The following is an 18,462-nucleotide window of genomic DNA, read 5'->3' on the forward strand; positions in this document are numbered from 1 at the left end:
CATTGCAGAGGACAAATCGAACACTTTTGGCACTTTTTTGGGACCATTGACATATATACAAAAAATGCACTGATTCCTGTATAAATGACACTGACAGGGAAGGGGTTAACACTAGTGGTGATCAAGGGGTTAAATGTGTTCCATGGGAGGTGTTTCTAACTGTGGGGAAAGGGGACGGATTGGGAGTACAAAGATATCGCTGTACCTGATCACAAGTAACAGACGATCACTCTGTACTTCCCTGTCAGAACAGGGATTTGTTTGTTTCCATTGACAGATCCCCATTCTGGCTGTCTGTGGAGTGATCGCGGGTGGCCGGCGGACATCGCGGCCGCTGGCCACGCACATCCGCTCCTCCTGCTGTGCAGCTGGACACGCACCTGCTATAGCTGTTAAAGGGACCGACGTACAACTACAGCGATTTACGGGAACGAGCCGACCTGCAGCCATTTAATGACGGCGACTGGTCAGCAAGTGGTTAACCACTGCTTCTGAGAATGTTAATTGCCTGGCTGTCATGTTGGCACATTAACTTTAATGCTTGATGAGTCCCAGAGCTAGGGCCAGTATAGAGATGCCTCTTTATAGCTTCTCCTAGGTCTTTGACTCTAAACCCAGGTTCACATTGATGTAATTTGACATGTCAAATCGCATGCCAAAACGGCTGGCTATCGCCGGCAATGGCATCGTCCGAACCGGAGCAGTGCCAACTTTGCGGCGCTGAACTGATTCCCAAAAGTAGTTTCTGTACTATTTTGGCAACTTTGAGTGCAATTTCATTAGACATCTGTTCAGAAACCCGCACAGATGTCTCTGAAATCCCCGCCGAAGTCAGACTGACATGCGGGTATGAAGTTGTGTCAGTTCAGCTGAACTCGCATGATTTCAATCCCACAGCAGTGTGTGAACCTGGAAAACCTGTGAAACCGCACAGACAGCTCAAAACCAAGGTGATCCTAAGGGCCATAGTTTATATCATTGCAGTGCAATTCAGCACAGTTAAAGTAGCGCATTCTGCATTTTTACGCTCTGCAAACACAGGTAATGCGCTTCAAATGCACTGCCCCATGCCTCTTTAAGCCAAGCCTAAAAACGTATTGTAAAATGCACTGCAAACCCATGCAAAGCGCACTTCAAACGCATGTACACATGTCAAAAATGCGCAGTTATGGTGGGAATGGGTCCTAAGGCCCCTTTCACGTTGCTCTGTAGCAAATTCAGTTTTTACTGCAACTTTGCGGTGTTTCAGATGCGTTTCCCCCTGCATTTTTGGTGTGTTTTTGGGCCACCTGCACCTGTGAAAAATGGACATGTGACTCAAAAACGCAAATCGCGGGTGCGTTTTGGCCACGATTTCCATTCTTTTTAATGGGAAGCTGCGGAAGTTGCAACATGCAGGACTTTTCAAAATGCACCGCACCCACAGCACAGTGGTGTGAAAAGTCCCATAGGATTTACAGGAGACATATCAGTGTGAAAGGGCCCTAGGGGCTGGTTCACACCTGTGTAGGTTGCAGTTTGCATATTTCAGGTGCATTTTGCATTTTTCAGTACATGTTTTTGATCCATTGATGTCTGTGAACAAAAAACCTTTCCATAAACTGCACAGATGTGAACGTGACCCATAGGAAACCATGTTAAATGGACTGTAGTGTGTTTCTGCAAAACTAAAAATGCACCTTAGGGTAAGTTCTGGCTGGGTTCACACTTACAGTCATCGCATGTGATTCGCATTGCTGTGCACATTGCATGCAATGTGTGTGCAATGCAAATTCTGCCATACTGTTTGTATGGCTGAAATCGCATTGTATTCCCACCAGAATAGTGCAGGACCTTTTTTTCGTTTTGTGAACCGATTTGGCGGTGTCAAAAGCGCTGAGGGAGGGGAGGAGGCAAATGAGCGGAGCTTCCTCTTTTGGGTACACAATCAAGTTTAGTTAATTTCAGCAGGGACTGGCCAAATTCCAATCTGTGTGTGGCTGGCCCCACTCAACTCAAGTCAATTGTTAAGGCCCATACACACGATCGGACTTTTTGACAACAAACATGCAAATGAGCTGTTTTAAGGCAACATCCAACCGTGTGTACACTCCATCGGACAAACATTTTCGGTTTTCATCGGACAAGTGTTGGCTGTGCAAACAGACAAATTTTTCGACAACATAAGTCCGAAGGAGCAAAGTCAGATCATGTGTACAGAAAACCATCGGAGTTTACAAATACGCTGCTCAGAACCAATGCAAAAGATCAGAAAATAATACAGAAGTTGACCAAAGGTTGCGGTAAAGAGCAGAAAAACCATGTGATTTGTTGAAAGTTGGCTGAAAAAGTCAGATTGTGTGTATGCTTAACAAGTTCAGGGCCAACGCCCTTTGTACAGAAATCCACGGGAAAGTTTGTTTAAAGTCCGATCGTGTGTATGAGGCTTTAGACTGACTTCTGTTGAATGGACACACTGGAAAACATTTGTCAAGCAGTGGATGCAGCCGCTGATAAGTGTATTCTGATAGTAGCAGGAGTGGCAGTCAGAATACAATGTCCTGGCAGATGGATTCCTCCATCCACCTTGTTTGTGTGGGTGGAGGAATCTGTTTTTTATTGGTCGCCCATCCCCCCCCCCAGTTGAATGAAAGAAAACAAACCGTCTGTGGCCAGCTGTAGTTAGTATCTGACAGAGGACAAGTATAATCCTACTGGGTGTCCCAACACCTGCTTGTTCCAGGTTCAGGACTTATCATGTATTGAAGGAAGAATGAAGATCAGGAATGAGCTCATGTTCCGACTAAGGATGAGGAGGAGCTCAGGCGCGTTCGCAAACAGCATGTTCAGAGCCCGACAGGAAGTCGGCACTGGGGAACGCTAATCACAAGCAGTGAGACATTTCCCAATCTCTACAGCCGTGCATCGGGACGATGTCTCACTGCCTGTGATTAGAGCTCCCCAGAGCCAACTTCCATTGCGGAGCGCTAATCACAAGCAGTGAGACATTTCCCAATCTCTACAGCCGTGCATCGGGACGATGTCTCACTGCCTGTGATTAGAGCTCCCCAGAGCCAACTTCCATTGCGGAGCGCTAATCACAAGCAGTGAGACATTTCCCGATCTCTGCAGCCGTGCATCGGGACAATGTCTCACTGCCTGTGATTAGCGCTCTGCAATGCCGACTTGCTGGCGGGCTCAGCACGTGCTGTTTGCGAACACGCCTGAGCTCATCCTTAGTTCCGACATGAGTCTGAACTCGCCTGAGCTATCCCGCTTGGAAACTATCAAAGCCCACAGCCAGTCATAGGCAGAGGCATTTTCCACCCCACAACTGTACATATGCACGCCCCTTGTGTATGTGTGGGGAATGCATCCACTGCCTATGATTGGCTGTTGGCTTTGGCGGAGCTGCGAGACCCCACCGAGAAGATGGAGGCTCCAGACTACAGGGGACAGCGGTGACTTCGCTGGCTCCTGTGTCAGGTAAGTGACACATAATGGACTACGATGCGATGCATCGTAGTCCATTATGCTTTGCCTTTGCAGGGAATGAAAGAGGAAGTAAACTCATCAGGGTTTACTTCCTCTTTAAGGCCTTGTTTACACTTGCATCCGCATTGGTAGTTCCCTTTTCAGAGGCATTTGACACACAGCGCCTGTGTTAACCATTGAAAGCTTGTGCATTATCCCTTTATTGCAGGGGTATGCAATTAGCGGACCTCCAGCTGTTGCAAAACTACAAGTCCCATCATGCCTCTGCCTCTGGGTGTCATGCAAAACTACAAGTCCCATCATGCCTCTGCCTCATGGCTGTCAGAGTCTTGTTATGGCTCATGGGACTTGTAGTTCTGCAACATCAGGAGGATTGCTTATTGGGTCACATTTGGTGGCAATGCTGCCTACCTGGCCATGTTAATTTGTGCTCCTTGGTTGGGGAGTTATAAAACCGCAGCTCAACCGACTTTCTTTTTACGACCCTACTATCCCCCCACCCACCGTTGGCTACACATGTAAAGGATGAAGATAAATCAGCAATTAAAGCTCCTATTTTCTGTACTTAACAGTTACCTTACAAAGATAATTACAGACCTCACATGAAGGCGACCCACACTTCAGGGCCCAAACACACTTGTTTATTGCAGCAATGCATGTATTTCTTCAGCGAACCTGCCCTACTGGAGTTCCCATGCCATTCGTTGTGATTAGCACCCAAGTGCACTGTACAGTAGAGCAGAGCACGGTTTGTTTTCACAAAAAAGGGTCATGTATCCATTGTCGTGTGTTGGCAGCCCTTTCATAAAGCCCCATCCATAATGAATAGACTGCCTTAAAGTGATACTAAACACACACTGTTTTACCACTTCAGCCCCGGAGGATTTTACCCCCTTCCTGACAAGAGCACTTTTTACAATTTGTCACTGCGTTCCTTTAACTGACAATTGCGTGGTCATGCAATGCTGTACCCAAACTAAATTTGTGTCCCTTTTTCCCACAAATAGAGCTTTCTTTTGGTGGTATTTGATCATCTCTGCCGTTTTTATTTTTTGCGTTATAAACAAAAAAAGAGCGCCAATTCTGAAAAAAACTTTTTGCTATAATAAATATCGACTAAAAAAGAAAAAAATTCTTCATCAGTTTAGGCCAATATATATTCTTCTACATATTTTTGGTAAACAAAATCACAAAAAGTGTATATTGATTGGTTTGCGCAAAAGTTATAGCGTCTGCAAACTATGGGAAAGATTTATGCAATTTTTATAATTTTTTTTTTTTTTACTAGTAATGGCGGTCATCTGCGATTTTTACCGGTTTTGCAACAGACAGATCTGACATTTTTGACACATTTTTGGGACCATTGAAATTTATACAGCAATCAGTGCTATAAATATGCACCTGTTACTGTGTAAATGTCACTGGTAGGGAAGGGGTTAACACTGGAGGGCGATCAAGGGATTAAATGTGTGTCCCTAATGCCGCGTACACACGACCAGACTTTTCGAGGGACTAGGTCCGACAGACTTTCGATGGAGTTCTGACAGAGTTCTGACGGACTTTCCGAATGAACGGACTTGGCCACACACAATCACACCAAAGTCCGACGGATTCGAACGTGATGACGTACGACTGGACTAGAATAAGGAAGTTCATAGCCAGTAGCCAATAGCTGCCCTCGTGTCAGTTTTTGTCCGTCGGACTAGCATACACACGATCACCTTTCGGGGCGCGCTCCCGAGTCCAGCATTTGCATCCATAGACACAAATGGCGGACTCAGCCCCGCTCCCCAGCTCCCCTGTCAGGGGAGGGCTGGCAGCCTTAGGCTTGGGGGGCAAGTCCAGTCAAGTGGCCCATTGACACCTTCCCAACCAGCTGCTGTCGTTATACGGCGGCAGATTGGCTCCCCTGCTACGTGGCGATGCCGGAGCAGATGCATGTGGCTGCGATATCCGCCGGCAACTCATGATTGCTCCTGAGAGAGCCAGTCAATGTAAACAGACAGATCCCCGTTCTGACAGGGGAGTTAGAGAGAGATCTGCTGTTCCTAGTGATCAGGAACAGCGATCTCTCTCTACTCCCAATCAGTACACCCCCCACAGTTAGAAACACCTCCCAGGGAACAAAATTGACCCCTTGATCGCCCCCTAGTGTTAACCCTTTCCCATCTAGTTATATTTATACAGTAGTCAGTGGCTATTTTTAGCACTGATCACTGTATAAATGTCAATGGTCCCAAAAAAAGTGTCCGATCTGCCCACTAAATACTAGGGATGCACCGAATGGGTTTTTTGGTGCCGAAACCGATACCGAAAATGAAAAATACACTAGGCCGAAAACCGAAACCGATACCGAAACAGCACCGATACCGAAAATGACTGTTTTTAAAAAATATTTTTATACAGGAGGTGGTCAGAGACTGGGGACATGGTACAGGAGGTGGTCAGAGACTGGGGACATGGTACAGGAGGTGGTCAGAGACTGGGGACATGGTACAGGAGGTGGTCAGAGACTGGGGACATGGTACAGGAGGTGGTCAGAGACTGGGGACATGGTACAGGAGGTGGTCAGAGACTGGGGACATGGTACAGGAGGTGGTCAGAGACTGGGGACATGGTACAGGAGGTGGTCAGAGACTGGGCACATGGTACAGGAGATGGTCAGAGACTGGGGACATGGTACAGGAGATGGTCAGAGACTGGGGACATGGTACAGGAGATGGTCAGAGACTGGGGACATGGTACAGGAGGTGGTCAGAGACTGGGGACATGGTACAGGAGGTGGTCAGAGACTGGGGACATGGTACAGGAGATGGTCAGAGACTGGGGACATGGTACAGGAGGTGGTCAGAGACTGGGGACATGGTACAGGAGGTGGTCAGAGACTGGGGACATGGTACAGGAGGTGGTCAGAGACTGGGGACATGGTACAGGAGATGGTCAGAGACTGGGGACATGGTACAGGAGATGGTCAGAGACTGGGGACATGGTACAGGAGATGGTCAGAGACTGGGGACATGGTACAGGAGATGGTCAGAGACTGGGGACATGGTACAGGAGATGGTCAGAGACTGGGGACATGGTACAGGAGATGGTCAGAGACTGGGGACATGGTACAGGAGATGGTCAGAGACTGGGGACATGGTACAGGAGGTGGTCAGAGACTGGGGACATGATACAGGAGGTGGTCAGAGACTGGGGACATGGTACAGGAGGTGGTCAGAGACTGGGGACATGGTACAGGAGGTGGTCAGAGACTGGGGACATGGTACAGGAGGTGGTCAGAGACTGGGGACATGGTACAGGAGGTGGTCAGAGACTGGGGACATGGTACAGGAGGTGGTCAGAGACTGCATGCATGGTACAGGAGGTGGTCAGAGACTGGGGACACGGTACAGGAGATGGTCAGAGACTGGGGACATGGTACAGGAGATGGTCAGAGACTGGGGACACGGTACAGGAGATGGTCAGAGACAGGGGACACGGTACAGGAGATGGTCAGAGACAGGGGACACGGTACAGGAGATGGTCAGACTGGGGACACGGTACAGGAGATGGTCAGAGACTGGGGACATGGTACAGGAGATGGTCAGAGACAGGGGACACGGTACAGGAGATGGTCAGAGACAGGGGACACGGTACAGGAGATGGTCAGAGACAGGGGACACGGTACAGGAGATGGTCAGACTGGGGACACGGTACAGGAGATGGTCAGAGACAGAGGACATGGTACAGGAGATGGTCAGGGACTGGGGACATGGTACAGGAGATGGTCAGAGACAGAGGACGTGGTACAGGAGGCATCCCCCATTGCAGCCAGTGTGCCCCATTGCAGCCAGTGTGCCCCATTGCAGCCAATTGCAGCCAGTGTGCCCCATTGCAGCCAATTGCAGCTAGTGTGCCCCATTGCAGCCAATTGCAGCTAGTGTGCCCCATTGCAGCCAATTGCAGCCAGTGTGCCCCATTGCAGCTAGTGTGCCCTATTGCAGCCAATTGCAGCTAGTGTGCCCCATTGCAGCCAGTGTGCCCCATTGCAGCCAATTGCAGCCAGTGTGCCCCATTGCAGCCAGTGTGCCCCATTGCAGCCTGTGTGCCATTTTGCAGCCAGCATGTGCACTGTGTGCAGGGAAGAGAGCCGCTTCCGCCGCCTGTTTGATCACAGCGCCGGGAACATCACAGCTTTCATTTCAATTGCTGTGTGTTCCCGGCCGTGCGCCGTCACACGCAGCCCCTCCCCCTTGTCCGGGCACTTTGATATACAGATCATCCATCCAATCCTGCGGATGTTCTGTCTATCCAAGTGCCCGGACAAGGGGGAGGGGCTGTGTGTGACGGCGCACGGCTGGGAACACACATCAATTGAAATGAAAGCTGTGATGTTCCCGGCGCTGTTAACAAACAGGCGGCGGAGGCGGCTCTCCTGCGCTATACACCCCCATGATGGGCGTCACCAGGGGCGGAGGGCGGGGCCACGCCCCATTTTCGGCTCCATTATCGGCCGTTTTTCTCTTTCGGCAAATTGCCGAAAAGGGCATTTTCGGCCGATATGTTTCGGCGGCCGAAATTTTGGTGCATCACTACTAAATACCGCTGATCACAGCCATTACTAGAAAAAAAAAAATGCCATAAATATATCCCCTATTTTGTAGATGCTATAAGTTTTTTCGAAAATAAATCAATATATGCTTATTGCAATTAATTTTTTTACCAAAAACATGTAGAATACATATTGGCCTAAACAGGAGTCTCCAAACTTTTCACACAAAGGGCCAGTTTACTGTCCTTCAGGGTTAGGGGGGAGGCGGACGGCGGTCAGTGTGAGTAGAAAACTGATGAAGAAATTTATTTTTTGGGGATATTTATTATAGCAAAAAGTAAAAAAAAAAAACATTTATTTTTCAAAATTGTTGCACTTTTTTTTTTTTATAGCACAAAAAATAAAGACCGCAGAGGTGATCAAATACCAACAAAAGAAAGCTCTATTTGTGGGGGGAAAAGGCATACATTTTATTTGGGTACAGTGCCACACCACCGCACAATTGTCAGTTAAAGCGATGCAGTGCTGTATTGCAAAAAATGGCCTGGTCGGGAAGTTACTAAATCCTTCAGGGGCTGAAGTGGTTAAACCACAGAATCAGCTCACCATCACCAGTGCCCATCAACTCAGTCTCACCAGTGCAGCCTGATCAGTGCTATCTCACCAGTGCAGACAGTGTCCATCAGTGAAGCCTGATCAGTGCCCATCAGTGAAGCCTGATCAGTGCCATCTCACCAGTGCAGACAGTGCCCAGGCATCAGTGCAGCCTGATCAGTGCCAATCAATGCAGCCTCCCCAGTGAAGACAGTGCCCATCAGTGCAGCCTGATCAGTGCCCATCAGTGCTACCTCACCAGTGCAGACAGTGACCAGGCATCAGTGCAGCCTGATCAGTGCTATCTCACCAGTGCAGACAGTGCCCATCAGTGAAGCCTGATCAGTGTCCATCAGTGAAGCCTGATCAGTGCCGTCTCACCAGTGCAGACAGTGCCCAGGCATCAGTGCAGCCTGATCAGTGCCAATCAATGCAGCCTCACCAGTGAAGACAGTGCCCATCAGTGCAGCCTAATCAGTGCCCATCAGTGCTACCTCACCAGTGCAGACAGTGACCAGGCATCAGTGCAGCCTGATCAGTGCTAACTCACCAGTGCAGACAGTGCCCAGGCATTAGTGCAGCTTGATCAGTGCCCATCAATGCAGCCTAACCAGTGCAGTGCCCATCATCAGTGCAGCTTGATTAGTACCCATCAGTGCAGCCTGGACTGTGCCTGTCAGTACAGCCTGATCAGTGCTTACAGTGCCCAGGCATCAGTGCAACCTGATCAGTGCCCATCAATGCAGCCTCACCAGTGCAGACAGTGCCCGTCAGTACAGACAGTGACCAGGCATCAGTGCATCCTGATCAGTGCAGCCTCACCGGTGCAGACTGTACATATTAGTGCAGCCTGATCATTGCCGCCACATCAGTGCAGACAGTGCCCAGGCACCAGTGCAGCCTAATCAGTGCCGATCAATGCAGCCTCACCAGTGAAGTGCCCATCATCAGTGCAGCTTGATCAATGCAGCCTCACCAGTGCAGACAGCGCCCAGGCATCAGTGCGGCAGAATCAGTGCCCATCAAAGCAGGATCACCAGTGCAGTGCCCATCATCAGTGCAGTTTAAATGCCCATCATCAGTGCAGTTTGATAAGTGCCCATCATCAGTGCAATTTAAATGCCCATCATCAGTGCAGTTTGATAAGTGCCCATCATCAGTGCAGTTTAAATGCCCATCAACAGTGCAGTCTGATAAGTGCCCATCAATTCAGCCTCACCAGTGCAGTGCCCATCATCAGTGCCCATGGAATGTGAGGGGGAGGGGGTCAGCTGGGGGTGTGTCTGTGTCTATCTCACAGCCAGGTCCTTGCCTTGCACAGTCTCTTCGAGGTGGGGTGAAGAATCTGTCACCTCTTCTCTGCCATTCCTCAATCCAGAGCTCGGCTCCAGTCCACAACCGATCAGGTCACGTGTGACGTGACGCACCGTCTCCCCTGGCATGTCATATGCCCTGACGACTGCCTCTGAGACTCCTGGGAGGTGGGAGTTGTAGTTTGCTGCATTGCCGAGTTCCTCCCACCACCAGGAACTCGAGCGCGGCCGGACTACAACTCCCAGAGTGCAGTGCAAAAGATGCCATACAGCCAATCGGCGGCCGCTGTTCTGTCATAAGGTTCAGAATTTGATAAGTTGGAATTTATGACAGAGCACCGCCACGGCCGTTTTAATGCAAAGGTAGGCGGCCTGGGGGGAAATTTCCACCCTGCCCCCCGGTCCAGCCCGCCCCTGTCCCCTGTCATTGGATTTGATTGACAGCAGCGGGAGCCAATGGCTGCGCTGCTATCAATGTATCCTACCCTGTGCAGAGAGGGACAGCACTTCTCCGGCAAGGGAATTATGGGGCTCAGGTATGTAAAGCGGGGGGGGGGGGGGCTGGTGACTGTCAGAAGTTTTTTAACAAGATGTATTAAGGTGAAAAAACATGACGGTTTACAACCCCTTTAAGCTTGTTCAATTAAGCTTTGACAATAAAATCTGGAAGCTGATGTTATGCAGATCTGCACCACATTTTGCATGCTTCAGTTTTAGTAAATAACCCCCAGTATGTCTCTTCTGCAAAGTTCCACTTTAAATAAAAAAAACATTGTTTCAAGATGCAAACTACTTTCTTTAATTTATTTTTTACAGAGTTACAAGTACAGCATACATGATTTGTGGATATTCCTTACACAATAATGCCTCTTCGTGGATTGTGGATCTTAAGCTACCAATCAGGGGAATGTGGATTAGTGAAATTCTCTAGGTAATGTTATTTAATATTGTATACATTGGTGTAGATGTTGCTGCACAATTCTGGCCTTTACTGTTTAGTTTTTTATTAATTAACTGAAGTGTATTTTTTCCAAAATAATTGCGTTTGAAAGACCACTGCGCAATACAGTGTGACATAAAATATTGCACCATATTATTCTCTAGGGTCTCTGATAAAAAAAAAAAAAATATATATATATATATATATATATATATATATATATATGTTTGGGGGTTCAAAGTACATTTCTAGAAAAATACTGATTTTAGCGTGTACGCAAAAGTGTCAGAAAAAGGTTCAGTCTTTAAGTGGTAAACTGCTGTCATCTACGGACAGAAGTTCATTCCTTTAATCTAAAAGAACAGAAGATACAATGTTTCTCTTTATGCCCAAGCAATGCTGTGATAAACTTGGCAGGCTGCCTTTTTTTTTTGACAGCTATCAGCTGTGAGCAGAGATCTCTCTGGGCTGAATTGGGAAAATGCTGTGTTAAGATTGCAGGGGGGGTAGAATTGCAATCTCGATTCTTTAACAATAAATAGTGCAGCTGTACATTGGTGTGTTGTTAAATACGCTGCTAAAATTCTGTTTGTAAAATGTAATCTACAATTTGTAACATGTGTAATGGCTGAAAAACCAAACTTTACTACTGACAGCACTACATTTCATTTCAGATTGTGAGAGAGAATAAAATCAGAGGGCTTATTCATTTCTTGTCTTGGTTTCAGTGGCAACAACAGCCGTTGAATCAGGAATAGTTAGTGAACATTTCAGTAGCCATTAATACAATCCTAAGGAACTAGGAGATTAGTTTAAAGTGGTTGTAAATCATTACAGTGAAGTGACTGTCCTCAAGTGATACACAGAGATGAAACAAATCCTCCTACGTAAGCTGTACCTGTTTATCTACAGTACTCACTTCCTCACTTCTCTATATCCATTCAAAGTGCAGAATTTATAAAGCATGTCTGAGCTGCATAGCACAGTGAGGCAAGCTATGAGAGTGGATTGGAAACTTGTCAGAAGTGATTCATGCTGATAGCAGAGGAATGAAGCAGAAAATACAAATTACACTTAGTGCTCTGAATAGAGGTAAGTACACACCATAGAGGGATATTCTTTGTTCCTATTTCATGTTTGTGGTTTACAACAACTTTAACTACTTGCCAACGGCGCTATAGTCGAATGACGGCTACAGCACGGTTGTCCAGCTCTGGGAGGCCATCATATGACATCCTCCCATAATCATGCCTTCGGCAGTGCATGGGCGGCATGCTTTGTGGTTGCTGTGTCCTCCAGAGACGGCTGATCACGGATTGAGGTAAAGAGCCAATCAGCTGGTTTTCGACACTCTTTTCTTTATGCTGACAGCATGAGGAGAACCGATAAACAGCTTGTATAAAAGGGGCAATGTACACTGATAATCAGGGCATTGATTATCAGTGTCCTGATTATCAGTGCAGTCCCATCAGTTCCCGCCAGTGCTGTCATTCAGCACCCATCAATACTGCCAATCAGTGCCTCCTCATCGGTGTCATCTGTCAGAGCCACCTACCAGTGAGAGCATCAGTGCCACCTATCAACGCTGCCTCGTCAGTGCCGCCTCATCAATGCAGTCTATCAGTGCCACGTCATCCGTGCCTCGCAGTGCAGCCTCATACATTAGTGAAGGAGAAAAAATATTTTTGCTAAATTTTATAGCAAACCATGAAAACTTTTTTTTTCAAAATATTCGGTCTTTTTTAATTAATTTAGAAAAAAAAAACCTGATTAAACACTTCAGCCCAAAAAATTTGGCTGCTCAATAACCAGGCCATTTTTTGCGTTATGGCACTGCGTCACTTTAACCACTTTCAGACCGGACCATTTTGCTGGTAAATGACCAGAGGTCTTTTTACAATTTGGCACTGCGCTGCTTTAACTGGTAATTGCGCGGTCATGCAATGTTGTACCCAAACAAAATTTGCGTCCTTTTCTTCCCACAAATAGAGCTTTCTTTTGATGGTATTTGATTGCCTCTGCGATTTTTATTTTTTGCGATATAAATGGAAAAAGACCGCAAATTTTGAAAAAAAATGATATTTTCTACTTTTTGTTATTAGAAAAATCCAATAAATTCAATTTTAGTCATACATTTAGGCCAAAATGTATTCAGCCACATGTCTTTGGTAAAAAAAAAGTCAATAATTGTATATTTATTGGTTTGCGCAAAAGTTGTCACATCTACAAACTAAGGTACGTTTTCTGGAATTTACGCAGCTTTTAGTTTACGACTGCCTATCTCAGTTCTTGAGGTGCTAAAATGGCAGGGCAGTACAAAACCCCCCCAAATGACCCCATTTTGGAAAGTAGACCCCCTAAGGAAATTGATAAGTGTCATGTTGAGCCCATCGAATATTTTATTTTTTTGCCTCAAGCGATTGAATAATGACAAAAAAATAATTTTTTTTTTTTTTTACACAAAGTTGTCACTAAATGATATATTGCTCACACATGCTATGGGCATATGTGAAATGACACCCCAAAATAAATTCTGCTGCTTCTCCTGAGTACGGGGATACCACACGTGTGGGATTTTTTGGGAGCCTAGCCGCGTACGGGGCCCCGAAAGCCAAGAACCGCCTTCAGGTTTTCTAAGGGCGTAAATATTTGACTTCACTCCTCACTACCTATTACAGTTTTGAAGGCCATAAAATGCCAAGATGGCACAAAACCCCCACAAATGACCCCATTTTAGAAAGTAGACACCCCAAGCTATTTGCTGAGAGGCATGTTGAGTCCATGGAATATTTTATATTTTGCCCCAAGTTGCGGGAAAATTACAAACTTTTTTTTTAATTTATTTTTTTCACAAAGTTGTCACTAAATGATATATTGCTCACGCATGCCATGGGCATATGTGAAATGACACCCCAAAATAAATTCTGCTGCTTCTCCTGAGTACGGGGATACCACATATGTGGGACTTTTTGGGAGCCTAGCCGCGTACGGGGCCCCGAAAACCAAGCACCGCCTTCAGGCTTTCTAAGGGCGTTACAGTTTTGAAGGCCATAAAATGCCAAGATGGCACAAACCCCCCCCCAAATGACCCCATTTTGGAAAGTAGACACCCCTAAATTTAGGGGTACACTAGTGAGACTAGGTAATAAATGGCGGGTGCCCTGAAACTATAAAAAAATAACTAACCAACCAGCGTCACCTGTAACAGTTATATGGTGATCACTGGTGAAAGGGTTAACTAGGGGGCAATCAGGGGGCTTTATGCAGTAGTATATGGGGGTCCCTGGCGCTATAAAAAGTTGCGGCGAACCTAAATACCTACCTGCCTAACTAGCGTCACCTGTGACACTAATACAGCGATCAGAAAAATGATCGCTTATTAGGCTGGGTTCACACTGGAGCGATGCGGGAACGCCACGAATCCGCGGCGGGTTCCCGCATCGCATGCCTCCCGGCGGCAGTTCACACTGCCCTATGCGAACTGCTGGGAGTGTCAGTGAAATGTTAATGACACCCCCAGATCAGTTCGCATATCGCAGTGCGATCTGCAAACTCGGATCGCATGGTGTGAACACCCATGCGATCCGATTCTGCTGCGGACCAAAAAAAGGGTCCCGTGCGAGTTTGCGGCAGGTGCGGCGGGTGCGACACGAATTCAGCCATACTATCTGTATGGCTGAACTCGAATCGCACAGAGATCGGATGTGATTTGCACTGCAGTGCGGTGCGAATCACATCCGTTCTCAAACCGCTGCAATGTGAACCCAGCCTTAGTGACACTGGCGACGGGGGGTGATCACGGGGTTAAACCTTTATTGGGGGGGTTAGGGGGGTACCTTAGAACTAAAGGGGGCTAACCCTAACTGCCCTAACAGTTATTACAGTCACAAATGACACCAATGCAAAAAAAAAAAAAAAAAAAAGCAATTGGTGTCACTGTGACTGGGGGGGGCAGGGGTAATTGGGGGGGTGATCGGGGGGTAAAGGGGGGGTGTGAGTGTGCCTGGCATGTTCTACTGTATGTGTGGTGTGTTGGTGCAACTCACCGAACCTCTCTCCTCGGTGCCGGAACGAAAAATACCGACACGGAGGAGAGAATACATCACTTCCTCTCCTGTGTTTACATTACAGGAGAGGAAGTGATGTCACGAAGGATTTCCATTCGTCGAGAGCGATCGCGAGGGGGTGGCCATGAATGAATGGCCGCCCCCTCATCCCGGATCGCTCTCGAAGGAATGCCGACCGCCGCAGGCACCGGGGGGGGCCCGATCGGGCCCCCCACCCGCGGGCAGGCAGGGACTTATATATACGCCCATATGCCTGCCCGTGCCATTCTGCCGACGTATATCGTCGTGCGGCGGTCGGCAAGTGGTTAACTGACAATTGCGCGGTCGTGCAACGTTGTACCCAAACAAAATTGACGTCCTTTTTTTCCGCAAATAGAGCTTTCTTTTGGTGGTGTTTGATCGTCTCTGCGGTTTTTATTTTTTGCGTTACAAACAAAAAAATAGCGACAATTTTGAAAAAAACACAATGTTCTGTACTTTTTGTTATAATAAATATCCCCTTTTTTTGTTTAAAAACAAAAGCATGTTTTTTCCTCATTTTATGAATTGATGTATTCTTCTACATATTTTTGGTAATAAAAATCACAATAAGCCTATACCGATTGGTTTTGCGCAAAAGTTATAGCATCTACAAAATAGGGAAAAGATTTATGCCATTTTTATTTTAGTTTTATTGTTTTACTAGTAATGACGGTGATCTGTGATTTTTATTGGGACTGCGACATTATGGCAGACAGATCGGACACTTTTGACACATTTTTGGGACCATTGGCATTTATACAGCTATCAGTGCTATAAAAATGCACTGATTACTATGTAAATGTCACTGGCAGGGAAGGGGTTAACACTAGGGGGCGATCAAGGGTTAACTGTGTTCCCTAGGGAGTGATTCTAACTGTGGGGGGAGGGGACTGTCTGGGTGAGGAGAGTGATTGTTGTTCATACTTAGTATGAACAACAGATCACTCTCCTCACCCCTGACAGCATGGGGATCTGTCTGTTGGCAGATATCCGCTCTGTCTCTGTGTGGAGCGATAGCTGTTGCCTGGCGGTCATCGCGACTGCCGGGCACGCGCATCAGCTCCGGCATCGCGCCGCACCCCTAGTGGTCAAAAGGTGAACCGATGTACAGTCGGTTCACCCAAGGGAGCCAACCTGCCACAATGCAACTGCGGCGGCTGGTCGGGAAGGGGTTAAATATTACAAATGATAAAAATTCATTAGGGTACAGTGTGGCATGATCACGCAATTGTCATTTAAAGTGCAACAGAGCTGAAAGTAGGATGGGGGTAAAAGTGCCCAGTAGGCAAGTGGTTAAAGTAACGGCATAATGCAGTTGGTCAGATTTACTATATACTGTACAGTTTCTCACAAATGTGAGTACACCTCTCACATTTTTTGTAAATATTTTATTACATCTTTTCATGTGACAACACTGAAGAAATGACACTACAATGTAAAGTAGTGACAAAGACAGAAGGAGAGCAGCACCATCTAAGTGCAGCATTATTAAGACATTTTATTCCATAAAAGACAATTGGTAACTCACAAGATGTATGAGATGTCAGTGCATGTGGGATTAATAATGTGGTTCTTCTTACTGGTGAAGAGGCAGCTGATGGGTCCAGGGACGCCGGTGGTTCCCAGCGCTTCCAGACACACAGGACAGCTCACAGACAGAGGTGGAAGTGACATACACCGCTGTCTGTTAGCCATCCTGTGTGCCTGGAAGTGCTGGGAACCACCTGCATCACTGGACCCCCTGAATCAGATGCCTCTTCACTAGTGAGAAGATCGTCTTGCCCACGAGCGAATGAACCACATTATTAATCCCACAGGCGCTGACATCTCATACATCTTGTGAGTTACCAATTGTCTTTCATGGAATAAAATGTCTTAATAATGCTGCACTTAGATGGCGCTGCTCTCCTTCTGTCTTTGTCACCACTTTACATTGTAGTGTAATTTCTACATTACTTATAGCCTGTCACGTGCTGACAGCCGTCCACAGTCAGTTTATCTAAGAACACTTCAACTGTCCTTGTGCCATAAATGTACCTCTCCACATGAACTCGATGTGAAAGAGAGTTCTTATTACTCACTCTCTCTTTATACAGCTGATCGAGCGCACATGATCGAATGTACTTTTTTCTTGAATGTAAAGTAGTGAGTGTACAGCTTGTATAGCAGTGTAAATTTGCTGTCCCCTCAAAATAACTCAACACACAGCCATTAATGTCTAAACCACTGGCAACAAAATGGAGTACACCCCTAAGTGAAAATGTCCAAATTGGGCCCAATTTGGGCCCAATGTCTCAGGTGTGAATGGGGAGCAGGTGTGTTTAATTTGGTGTTATTGCTCTCACTCCCTCATACTGGTCACTGGAAGTTCAACATGGCACCTCATAGCAAAGAACTCTGAGGATCTGAAAAAAAAAATTGTTGCTCTAAAGATGGCCTAGGCTATAAGAAGATTGCCAAGACCCTTAAACTGAGCTGCAGCACGGTGGCCAAGACCATACAGCAGTTTAACAGGACACGTTCCACTCAGAACAGGCCTCGCCATGGTCGACCAAAGAAGTTGAGTGCACGTGCTCAGCGTCATATACAGAGGTTATCTTTGAGAAATAGCTGTATGAGTGCTGCCAGCATTGCTGCAGAGGTTGAAGGAGTGGGGGGTCAGCCTGTCAGTACTCAGACCATACGCCGCACACTGCATCAAATTGGTCTGCATGGCCGTCCTCCCAGAAGGAAGCCTCTTCTAAAGATGATGTACAAGAAAGCCTGCAAACAGTTTGCTGAAGACAAGCAGACTAAGGACATGGATTACTGGAACCATGTCCTGTCGTCTGATGAGACCAAGATAAACTTATTTGATTCAGATGGTGTCAAGCGTGTGTGATGGCAACCAGGTGAGGAGTTCAAATACAAATGTGTCTTGCCTACAGTCAAGCATGGTGGTGGGAGTGTCATGGTCTGGAGCTGCATGAGTGCTGCCGGAACTGGGGAGGGAACCATGAATGCCAACATGTACTGTGATATACTGAAGCAGAGCATGACCCCCTCTCTTCAGAGACTGGGCCACAGGGCAGTATTCCAACATGATAATGACCCCAAACAAACCTCCAAGATGACCACTGCCTTACTAAAGAAGCGGAGGATAAAGGTGATGGTCTGGCCAAGCATGTCTCCAGACCTAAACGCTATTGAGAATCTGTGGGGCATCCTCAAACGGAAAGGTGGAGAAGCGCAATGTCTCTAACATCCACCAGCTCTGTGATGTCGTCATGGAGGAGTGGAAGAGGACTACAGTGACAACCTGTGAAGCTCTGGTGAACTCCATGTCCAAGAGGGTTAAGGCAGTGCTGGAAAATAATGGTGGCCACACAAAATATTGACACTTTGGGCCCAATTTGGACATTTTCATTTAGGGGTGTACTCACTTTTGTTGCCAGCAGTTTAGACATTAATGGCTGTGTGTGAGTTATTTTGAGGGGACAGAAAATTTACACTGTTATACAAGCTGTACACTCACTA

The 18,462-nt window shown here is 46.9% G+C and overlaps 1 protein-coding gene across 2 annotated transcripts in view; it reads left to right on the forward strand.

Moving 5' to 3' along the window:
* Positions 1-18,462, forward strand: part of AP5M1 (adaptor related protein complex 5 subunit mu 1) — a 62,882-nt gene that overhangs the window by 937 nt on the left and 43,483 nt on the right. For both annotated transcript variants that reach the window (XM_077464438.1, XM_077464437.1), the window contains exon 2: positions 10,735-10,849. In XM_077464438.1, coding sequence (XP_077320564.1) covers positions 10,782-10,849 — 68 coding nt within the window. In that variant the 5' untranslated portion in view covers positions 10,735-10,781. The remainder of the gene's footprint in view (positions 1-10,734; positions 10,850-18,462) is intronic.

This window comes from Lithobates pipiens, unplaced genomic scaffold, assembly GCF_037356315.1.
Source record: "Lithobates pipiens isolate NorthernLeopardFrog02 unplaced genomic scaffold, aLitPip1_a1.2 Scaffold_30, whole genome shotgun sequence".
Taxonomy (NCBI): Eukaryota; Metazoa; Chordata; class Amphibia; order Anura; family Ranidae; genus Lithobates; species Lithobates pipiens.